Source organism: Babylonia areolata, chromosome 24 (assembly GCF_041734735.1).
Source record: "Babylonia areolata isolate BAREFJ2019XMU chromosome 24, ASM4173473v1, whole genome shotgun sequence".
Taxonomy (NCBI): Eukaryota; Metazoa; Mollusca; class Gastropoda; order Neogastropoda; family Buccinidae; genus Babylonia; species Babylonia areolata.
This window is the reverse complement of record NC_134899.1, coordinates 23,597,578-23,609,026: the sequence shown is the minus strand read 5'-3', so window position 1 is coordinate 23,609,026 and position 11,449 is coordinate 23,597,578. Positions and strand designations below refer to the sequence as shown.

Genomic DNA, 11,449 nt, shown 5'->3' with positions numbered 1-11,449 from the left:
TATAATATTAATGATTCTGTTTTTATGTTTCTACTACTTTTTATATGCTTTCTTGTTTCACTTTAGGTACTGGATTGTAAAGCGCTTAGAGCTTGCTTATGCTTGTATTATAGCGCTATAAAAAAAAAATCATCACCATGGAGACTAACGAAACATACATATGTGACAATACTGTTGCATCGCTGTGGTTCCAGACTTTTCGTGTGGGTCCTGGTATTTCTCCAGCCCTGGTCAGCCCTGGTACGAGGGGAGGACCATGCCCAGCTGGTGTCTGGTGACGTCATGCTGGCTGCCATGTTTGGCATCAACGTGGTGGATGGGGAGGGATGTGGAGCCTATGACGTCAACGTTCTGAAACGTATCATGGCAGCCCAGTGGTTTCTGGAGACCCTCAACGGCAGGGATTACTTTGGAAACGGGGTCAGACTTGGTATGTGCAGAATAATGTCAGGTTAAAAGCTTTCCACCCAATTCGCTTTGGAAATTCAACATTGTATGTCTTAAAACATTCCACCCTTGTTAAAAGAAATCATAAATGATATGTTTGGCAGAGTGATTTGCTTTTGTTGAAATGAAATGTCAAATAAAAGAAACACTAGCAGTAGCAATCGACCTTGAAGATGCCTACAATAAAGTCCAGTTTGCGCACCTCATGGAGCTGCTACTAAGGTATGGAGTAAGTTTGACACTGACAAGGATCGCAGCAGTGCTTCAGGAAAGAACCGTCGTCCGGCGCCTCGGAGATTGGATGTCTGCACCTTCTAAACTATCCATGGGACTGCCAGAAGGGTCTCCGCTCTCTCCTATCCTCTACAATGTCTACACGAAGGGTCTTGCAGACTTGAACAACAATGGAATAGCTCGGGTGTTTACTCTTGCGGATGATGGCCTGGTCTTCAAAACTTTGAAAGATGCTCAGGAAAGAACTAAAGCCGTCCAGAAACAACTGAACAATATTGCTCAATGGTGCAAAGACACAGGATCTTCCATCAATCCAGCGAAAGCCCAAACGTTGCTGTGCACCCTCAACAACAGAACCGCGAGCAAATCACCATCTGTGTCATTCGACGGGATTCAGATCGAGAAAACAGAATGCCTACGCTACCTAGGAATACACTTCGACAGGATGCTGACCTTCAGAAAACATACGGAAAATACTGTTCTCAAATGCAAAAAGGGCCTTTCAGTCTTAAAAGCAATGGCAACCAAAGGTAATGAACAACGCCACCTCTTCCTGCTATACCAATCACTCGTGTGATCGACTACGGACTTGGGCTAACAACACCATCTCAAAGCAACCTCCTAAAATTAGAAAAAGTTCAAAATGAAGCTATGAGACTGATCCTTGGAACAACAAAAGACACGCCCACAGAAACCATGCGATACCTGCTTGACCTTCCTTCAGTGCAGGCCAGAAACAAGTTAAAACAGGTTAAGACCTACTTCAAAGCATTAGAAAACTCTAAAAACCCACTGCATGACGCAGTCAAAGATCCAAAAGGCAGCCGTCTAGGACGAGGAAGATCATGGATGGGGCAAGCAGAAGAACACAATCCAGCTAGTATGCCGACTACAAGACCTGAAAGAAACAAAAGAATGGGAAAAAAAAACCCCAAAACCTCAACCATCTATTCAACACAGCCATTTCACCCACTCTAGGAAGACATTGTCGGGAATGGCCAGAGGGCAAAACTGATGCGGAAGTGAAGCTACTCATAGAAGAAAACAGTAAAGAAGAGGACATCATCATATACACAGATGGCTCAGTCACCAAAGACCAATCCGGTTAGGAATTCACTGCGAAACAAAATGGAAAAAAACAATTAGAGAAGAGAATGCTGCCTACAAAGTCACAACCTCCAGCCTAACGATGGAAGTTGAAGCTGTGACACATGCCCTCCAGTGGCTATTGTCCATCCATATACCCGGAAACCAACATACCATGATTCTAACCAACTCAATGAACCTCATACAGAAAATTGAAAATGGAATGGGAAGCTCAGAGTGGCATGAGGCAATGCGCAACTTTCAGATTAAAAAACTCACATGGTCATACTGCCCGGGACATGCAGGTGTTAAGGGAAATGAGCGAGCTGACGGACTTGCTGGTAACGCAACACCAACGAGCGGCCTACATCTAGGAAAATCGGAAATCCTCAGAAAAGTCAAAGAATATAAAAAAGAACAGGTACAAGGCCATCACACCATCGATCGCCTCAAAGAAATAAAAGCAGAGAGAGGGAGTGGCGGTAAGTCTAGCATGAAAGGTACAGCACGATGCTTTGCAAATCAAACAAATATCGGCATCATTTCCAAACCAACATTGCGCAAATTTCTTCAAAACGGAACAGAGTCTCTGTGGGCTTTTCCAAATACAATAGACTGAGCAACACACCAGACGCCACGTTCTTGGCATCAGAGATCTTTTCCCATCCCTCTTGCGGCCAATCAGTGGCAGCCTCTGTGCGTGTGTGTATGTGTGTGTTTGTGTGTATGTGTGGGTCTGTGTGTTTGAGTGCGTTTGTGCATGCGCGAGGGTGTAAGTGTACACAAGTGTCAGAGTTTTGTGCACGTGCGTATGTGTGTGTGTGTGTGTGTGTGAGAGAGAGAGAGGGGGAGGGGAGGGGAGGGGAGGGGAGGGGAGGGGATGCGGGGGGGGGGGGGGGGGGGGGGGGGGTGCAGGATGAGGTATGTGAGTGCATGCATGCCTACACTGTGGGAGCAACGGAATATTGGAACGTGCGGGTGTATATATATATATATATATATATATATATATATATATATATATATATATATATATATATATATATATATATATATATATCTTTGTATATATGTGTGTGGGGTTGGGGGTGGGGGATATGGGCGTATGTGTGTGTGCTTGTACAAGTAAGTATTCATCTGTGTGTGTGTGTGTGTGTGTGTGTGTGTGTGTGTTGGGGCTCATGTATGTTTATGTGTATTTGACTGTGCTTTCATATCTGTGAAACTGCATGTTTGGTGCATATCTGTTATGCATATGTGGGTGTATGTGTGAATGTGTGTCTCCATGTTTTACATTTATTTGCTTATTTATCATCATGGTTGTCTTATTTATTTATTTATTTATTATTATTATTATTATTATTATTATTATTACTACTACTACCTTTTTTATAATTATTATTTATTTATTTATTTACTTGTTTATGTACGCTTATAGTTGACATCATCAAGTGTTTGCGCCTTATACATATTATTAGTAGTGGTAGTAGTTATTTTTCTATGTATTTATCTATTATTTATACATTTTTGTTTCTCAAGGCCTGACTAAGCGCGTTGGGTTACGCTGCTGGTCAGGCATCTGCTTGGCAGATATGGTGAAGCGTATGTGGATTTGTCCGAACGCAGTGACGCCTCCTTGAGCTACTGAAACTGAAACTGTTGAAATGATGTTCATCATGCACTTATTGGCTAGTCTGTTCATGGGTTCGTTTATTGTGTCCTAAGGTATCAACGTCATTCTCAAGGACAATAGAGATGTTGTAAAACTATATGTTAGAGTCTAAGTATCTGTAAAACTATATCAGAGTTTAAGTACGGGTGAAATGTCACAAATACCCCTCCCGCCCCCTTATGAAATCATTACATGTCAATTATTTTGGTCGCAGTTATCTTTTCACACAATAAATCGATTCAGAAATGAACTTCAAACTATGTTATTTCTTTTTTTCTTTTCTTCCCTATTGCCCCATTTGCGTGTAGTTCACTGGTTTCATCTTTGTTGAATTCTTAAACTTTTTTTTTCTTATTGCATCACATGACTTCTTCGATAGCCGAATAAAGTGGGGGTGGGGGGTAGGGGTGGGGGTGGGGGGTGGGGGGGTGGGGGGGGGTGGGGGGGGGGGGGGTGGCGGAGAGAATGGAGGGAGAAGAAGGTGTGGACTGATACAACAGAAACACAAATTCATGGATAATTCTATGTCGGTATGTATTCTTATTCATGACCAATTTCTCTGCATTACGGAATGTTAAAGGAATGATGTGTTTATATTTGCCATTGCATTTTCGGCTCTTTATCACAGAATGTCTTGTTTCCCCTTTAATTTTGCTTTTTGTAAACCTTGGTTGGCACCAGCATGTATGTATATTTCCCTTTGTGTTCACTCCCTGTATCCCAGTCACTGTCCGACTTTCCATCCGCCCCACCCTCCCCTTTTCTTCTGGGTTTGTTTCTCAGTGTGAACATAACTTTTTTTTTTTTATACAAATAACACAAACAAACAAACAAACAAAAATAGAGTTCTGCGCAAAGTATGAAAACTTCTATTTTAGAATTATATTATTGAAAGAAAAGCCGTATATTGTATTTTTCTTTTTTTTGTCACAACAGATTTCTCTGTGTGAAATTCGGGCTGCTCTCCCCAGGGAGAGCGCATCGCCACACTGAGAGCGCCACCAATTTTTTTGTTAATTTTTTTTTCCAAGTCTAAAGTTGAATATTTTCTAATTGAAATATATTTCATTAAAACACACACACACACACACACACACACACACACACACACACACACAAAGAAAAAAAAACAAAAACAAAACAACAACAACAACAACAAAAAAACACACCAAAAAAACAAAACAAAAAACAAACCCCCCCCCCAAAAAAAAAAAAACAACAAAAAAAAAACACCAAACACAAAAACCCAACAACAAACAAAAACAACAACAACAACAAAAAAAACAACAAAAACATTTTAGATCTGATTTTTTCCCCCGAAAACCAAGAACAGGAAAATCATTGCGATGGTTTATTTGTGTGTCCTTGTGTTTTCCGTGTGTCTGTGAAGAGCGATTCAACTTTTTAAACGTGGAAAACAAATGTACAAACCAGTGGAGCCCTTTTTGGAATGTATAAAGAACATGACCAGACACTATTGTTTTTGACCAGGGTTTGCATTGGTATGTATGTATGTATGTATGTATGCGCCTTGCCTGGTTTTTTTTTTCTTTTCTGTTTTCCTTCTTCGCGTTATTTCTTTATTGCTTTCTTTATTCATACTATTTAACTTTATTTATTCTATTTCATTTTATATCAGGACTGACGGTGTACCGGACGTGCCAGAGTCAGGGGAGAGCAATGACCAACACTGTGGATATCTTGAACCGGTTTCACGTCTTATCACCGCAGTCAGCACAAACTGCCAACTCCACTGCCCCATTACTCGGTATATCGCACAGAGCTCTAAACAGTAATAGAAGAGTGTGCTACAGAAATGTTCCATGACTGCTTGTGGTGGTGGTGGTAGTGATGCTGCTGCTACTGCTGCTGCTGCTGCTGCTTTTACTATTGCTACAATCCCCACCACCACCACCACCACCACCATCATCATCATGATATTCAGCATTTTAATCATCATCATCAGTGTTTTCTTCTGAATTGACTATTCAGTCACCACCACCACCACAACCACCATCACTACCATCATCATCATAGATGCTTTCATATTCTAAATTGGCAGACAGTTATACTGAGGAAGAAACAATCAGTTCAATAAAATGATCAACAGTCAGTCAGTATTTTACAGCACCATACATGTCAAAGATGGTTAGATCATGGACATCGATACAGGAAACAACCAGCCGGTAAAAGAAACCCAGTCTGCAAGCATCAAAGTAAACAAGCAGTCAACTGGCAATGGTGATGATGGAGAAGAAGAAGAAGAAGAAGAAGAAGAAGAAGAAGCAACAAAAGGTGCAGACTACCACCACCACCACCACCACTACTACTACTACTACTCATTATCATCAGACAAGACACACAGTTTCAAGCCAAGATATATTTGTATTATTGTTTATGAAACAAAAGTGACACAGACAACCGACGCTTTGTTTCCCTCACTTTGCAGGCTTTCTGGGGCCGGACAGAACAGAAGAGGTGACCGTAGTGTCCAGGTTTCTCAGTTCTCTGCCCCTTTCTCGGCGGCCATTGCAGATCAGCGCCTCCGCCACAGGAGAAATTTTGACCAATAAGGACATATACTCTAACCTGTACAGGGTTATTCCGCCTGACAGTATTCAGGTTGAAGTGAGTTGCCATCGCTTCTTATGCTCATAGTTGAGAGAGAGAGAGAGAGAGAGAGAGAGAGAGAGCATCTCTTAAGTCCAGCGTCCATCATTGTCTTGAATAAAAAAAATGATTGAATCTATCTATCTGTATATCTATCTATCTATCTATCTATCTATCTATCTATCTATCTATAAAGAGAGAGAGAGCATCTCTATGTCGAGCGTCTATTATTGACTGAAAATATATGTTGTTGTCATGAATGGAAAATTAATTGAATTTTTTTTGTGTTAAGTACCAGGTTGAATTTCATGCTGATCCTCATGAATGGGTGTTGCATGTCTCCGTGGATTCTGTTCTTCATATCATGACACTGTTTTCCAACAGATCTTATATCAACGGACAAAGAAAAAAAGAGAAATGAACGTGAAAGAAAAGAGACACAGACAAGCAGATCGGTTCGAGTAAGAAAAGAACACCTATACAGTCACACTCAGGTAGACAGACTGACTACCAAAATAGCAGGACAGATAGACTTGACAAAGGATAACAAAACAACCCGCATACGGACGCTCTCCCTCCTCTCTCCCCATCCCCATCACCCCGATCACCTCCACACGCTGATTCAAATCACAGGTACTGCTGAAACTTCTCAAGGCTCTCCACTGGAACTACATCGCCATCATCTACGATGACCACGACTACGGCCGTTTGGCCTTCGACCATCTCCGTCGTCTGGCGGTGGCCAATCACATCTGTGTGCCTTTCCACACCCAGGTTCCGCTGGACCCGAGGAGGAAGGAGTTTGCCGAGAAGGTAGGAGAGAAGTGTTAGTGTTTTAACTATCAGGGATGTGTTCACATCCTCGTTTTTGAACCCTTCCAGTCTCTCGTTGAGGCTCCGTGGCAGAATCATCGAGGCGTTGGACTTCTGACTCGGTGTTCATCAGTGATCAGAATTCTAGGCACCCGTTTCGGCATGGTGTTTTAGTCCTTGGGAAAGGCACTTTACTCCGATTTTTCGCACTTCACCCAGGCCAGGTATGAATGGGTACCTGACTTCAGTATTGGAAGGTTAGAAGCAACTGAAGGAGAGGATTGGGTCTTGTCCTCCATTGTCGAGCCCTTGACATAGTGAATGTGAATTCACTGCCCACATGGGTGTGAAAGGTTGCGGGGCCTCTAACCTTTAAGTCGTTTTTAAAGCGGATGTGAACGTACTAGTAACAAATCATCATCATCATCACTACTACTACTGCTGCTGCTGTTATCAGTGATGTTACTGATGTTATCAGTAAGTGTGCCTTTAAGTTAGAGTTTATGATAATCGATCTCATCTTGAGTAACGTCTCTTTCGTGTGGAACACTTGTTTCTTAACATCCATGTTAATCTAAAACAGATGTGTATTATTTTTTCAGTTCAGCCTTTTGCCTGGTTGATGGATGAGTTGAGTTATACTGTAGGCTGTGAGCATGTACAACATGAGTGATGAGTCTTTGAATGCTCGTAATTTCCAGCTTGATTGAATAGTTGTGTTGGGTCGTGCTGTGTCGTGCTGAGTCGTGTTGTGTCGTGCTGTGCTGTTCTGTCTATAGTTATGTTGTGTTTTGCCTTCTACTTTCACTCCACCATATTTCATTGTATTTACATGTTTATCAATTTTGTTTTCATTTCACGGTAATATTTAGCCTTGGGTAGGCTCTCAAGGTCTGATCAGCGATTGGGTTTATGCGAAGGTCAGGCTTAGGCTTTTTTTAATTTTAATTTTAATTTTTTTACTTCTTCTCAAAACAGCAGATTTAGTATAGTGTATATGGATCAGTGAGACTGATACCATGTTACGCTATGTTATATTGTAGTGTGTTGTATCGGGGTGCACTGTGCTGTGGAGTGGTGTGGTCTGTTGTATGGTGTGGTGTTGTGTGTAGTTTGGTGTAGTGTGCTGTGGTGTTGGGAGGTGTACTGTGCTGTGCTATGCTGTGCTGTGCTGTATTGTGTTGTGTTGTGTGTTTGGCAAGGTGTGGTTCTGTGCTGTGTCATGCTCTGCTGTGCTGTGCTGAGTTATGGCGCATTGTGTTGTGTTGGTTGTGTTGTCTTGGGTTGAGTTCTGTTGAGTCGTGCTGTGCTGTGTTGTGTCGAGTTGCGTCGTGTCGTATCGTGTAGTGTTGTGTTGTGCTGTGCTGTGTTGTGTTGTGTTTTGCTGTGCTGTGTTGTACTTAGTTGTATTGTGTTGAGGTCTGTTGAGCTGAATTGAGTCATGTGGAGTTGGGATGTGTTGCCAGGCGGGGGCCATCACTGACGTGGTGCGGGACAAGATGATCACGGGCATCGTGTTCATCGGCAGCAGAGCCACGGCCAGGGAGTTCCTCATCAAGCTACAGACCAGGGCCCTGTTTCCTAGGTTCGTCTGTCTTTCTCTGTCTGTTTGCCTGCCTGCCTGTCTGTCTTTGTGTTTCTCCTTGGCTTTGTCTGTCTATCTGTCTTTGTTTGTCTCTTTGTCTTTGCCTGTGTCTCTGTCGTTGTTTCTCTCAGTGACTTCGTCTGTCTATATGTCTTTGTTTGTCTCTTTGTATTTGCCTGGTTATCTCCATGACTTCGTCTGTCTGTGTGTCTGTATTTTTTGTCTCTTTGTCTTTGCCTGTCTGTCTGTCTTTGTTTCTCTCATTGACTTCGTCTGTCTGCCCCTCTACCTTTGTTTTTCTCTTTGCCTGTCTGTCTGTCTTTGTGTTTCTCCTTGACCTCGTCCGTGTTTTTGTCTCTCTGTCTCTGTTTCTCTCTGTGTCTTTCTATCTGTCTGCTTGTCTTTGTTTCTCTGCTTGTTTTTATCTGTCTGTCTTTCTTTCATTTTAGCCTTACCTTCGTCTGCTCGTCTGTCTTTATGCATGTGCATCTTAATCTTCCCTTTCTTGTTCATAAGCTCATTTAAACGTGAAAAACGACGCGTTTTTTTCTTTCTTTATTTTGGTCTTTTAATGTCATAAACAAATTCGTACTGTTTATTGTACATTTTGTCCCTTAATGTCAGATACAGTGCACATTGATTAGTGGCCATTTTGGTCCTTTCATCAATGTCAGATACAATATATATTGATTATTGTCAACTTTTATTTCAGATACAGTGCACATTGGTTAACGGTGATTTTGGTCCTTTTATTAATGTCAGATACAATGCATATTGTCACATACTTTTCGCGGCCTTTTCTTTTTTGGTCCTTTAATTGATGCCAGATACAATGCATATTGATTATTGGCCACTTTAGCCCTTTCATGTCAGATACAGTGCATACTGTTCATTGGCCAGTTTAGTACTTCCAGGTAAGATTCAGTGCTCGTTGTTTACTGCTCTTTTTTGTCCTAAAGCGAAAACCGAATATTGGTGTCAGGCACATTGAATTATACACACACTACAAGTTCTTTTTTGTGCACAATCAATTTCATCCTTCGTACCCCCGCCAGGTTCATCTTCTCTGAAGCAGTGGGTCTAGAGGACAGTGTGTTCATGCACGTGAACAACGTGCTGTCTTTGACCAAAGGAGCTTTCGTCGTCACACCGCCATCCCGCGCCTTGCCGGAGTTCAGACACTTCTGGAACGACGTCTGGAGCAACAGGTAACACAGCTGTGAGAAGGGCAACAGTGAACAGGGTGAACAGGTGTTTCCAATGGGTTACAACACATTTGATGAAATAGTAAGTCAAACTCATTCTTATAAATGGTCCTTTTTTTAATGTTGGCAACACATTTTCTTTTCAAAGAAAAAGTAAGCAAACCTGATACCAGTAATATAAGTTGTTTTCAAAATATTCGCAACACTTCTACGTCAAACTGATCAAAGCAGAGTTAGATGAGTCCGGAAGATTATAATTTGTTACAATGAAGAGAAAAGTATTTTTTGCTCTCAGATAAAACTGGGGCACACACAATCATATCATAGTTTGTAGTGCCTGTGCTCAACGAGTCTCTTGTCTCCTTTGGGTACAATCCGAGGAAAATTATATTAATTTATGATAGATAGGTTTCATTTGGATGTGATGTGTCCCAATATTTGTAGCAAATGTAAAGTGGGATCGAATCCAGGTTGCATGCACTTGCTGGTTAAATGATAAATATTTTCCCCGTCTCCTAAGTCAACAGATGTGCAGACATGCTGCCCGAATATCTTTGTCTGAGTACCCGCATGCAGAAAATCACATTAATGAATGGAAAAATACAAGTAAGAGTTCGGATGGGTTACGGAAATAAAAATATTCAGCAAGCATTGGTCGTTGCAGAATTAACAGCGTTAGTGTTATACTTGCCACAATTTTTTGTTGTTGCTTTTGCGTGTACAGGCGCATCATACGTACAATTTTGAGATTTAAAATTTAAGATATGTATTTTTCAAATCATAAAGCAACGAATAAATCAAATATTGTTTGTCAATTTCGTATACTTTCAGTTTCTTGCAACCCTTCCTCTCTTTGTGAGACTTACCTACTTTCTTTCCAGGACCCTGTTTATGAGTGAAGCAGAGAGAAATCCTTGGCTGGGCCAGTATTTCCATGAGCTGAACAAAGGCTGTTCAGCAGAGGATGACAACTGCTGGAGTAACAGTCTGTCCAGAAGACCGCTTCTCGATGACAACACTCGTTGGCTGTTTGAATACTACAACGTCAAAGGTGTCGCTGTCTTTGCTGTTTTCTTGAAGAAACTGACTGTCGATTACTGCCAGGGGCAAGGCTTGTGCACGAAACTCAGAGAAGTTTTGATGAATGAAAGGCAAACAGTTCAGAAACTTCTCCAAACTTACGATTTTAATTTGGAGGAAGAATTTCTCAACGTCACTTCCGCTTTTAAGAATTCCACGTTTGTAAGTTTCGATGATGACGGGGAAGTTGTGGAACACGGGGGTAGTTCGGCTGTATCAAAGTACGACGTGTACAACTTTCAACGCTGTCAGAACGACGAATTCTGTTTTAAAAAGGTGAGATTTTTTAATCTTGTTTGAGACTGCATCAAAGTTCAGATAAACGAAAGGATGGGCAGGGAGAGGAGAGTTTTGAACTGCCTCTTTGCCTAATCTGTTTATATCCTTTAACATTTTTTTTCTCCACAGCACAAATATTTGCGTATGCGCGTTTGTATCACATCTGTACACTTACCATATGAATGAATAGATGGATGGATAAATATAACTAGATACAACTGCATGCATGCATGTATAAGCACAATTAAATAAACACAAGAATATCGGACTGCATACATCGAAATGCATTTGTGCGGTCTGATGTTAACGTGTTCACATGTTTGATGCAGGAATAACAAAAGAAATGAAAAAAAAATTACAATTACTTTTTGCCTTCAGTTAATGGGCTTGCGACAATTGTTGGTCAAGCGCTCTACAAAAATCAAAGAATACATAAAT

At 41.3% G+C, this 11,449-nt stretch overlaps 1 protein-coding gene across 1 annotated transcript in view; it reads left to right on the top strand.

Annotated features, from left to right (window-relative positions):
- LOC143299032 (uncharacterized) overlaps positions 1 to 11,449 on the top strand; it is a 33,202-nt gene that overhangs the window by 10,886 nt on the left and 10,867 nt on the right. The window contains exons 2-8 of the mRNA XM_076612116.1: positions 195 to 430; positions 5,079 to 5,207; positions 5,889 to 6,067; positions 6,683 to 6,862; positions 8,329 to 8,447; positions 9,503 to 9,655; positions 10,534 to 11,008. Coding sequence (XP_076468231.1) covers positions 195 to 430; positions 5,079 to 5,207; positions 5,889 to 6,067; positions 6,683 to 6,862; positions 8,329 to 8,447; positions 9,503 to 9,655; positions 10,534 to 11,008 — 1,471 coding nt within the window. The remainder of the gene's footprint in view (positions 1 to 194; positions 431 to 5,078; positions 5,208 to 5,888; positions 6,068 to 6,682; positions 6,863 to 8,328; positions 8,448 to 9,502; positions 9,656 to 10,533; positions 11,009 to 11,449) is intronic.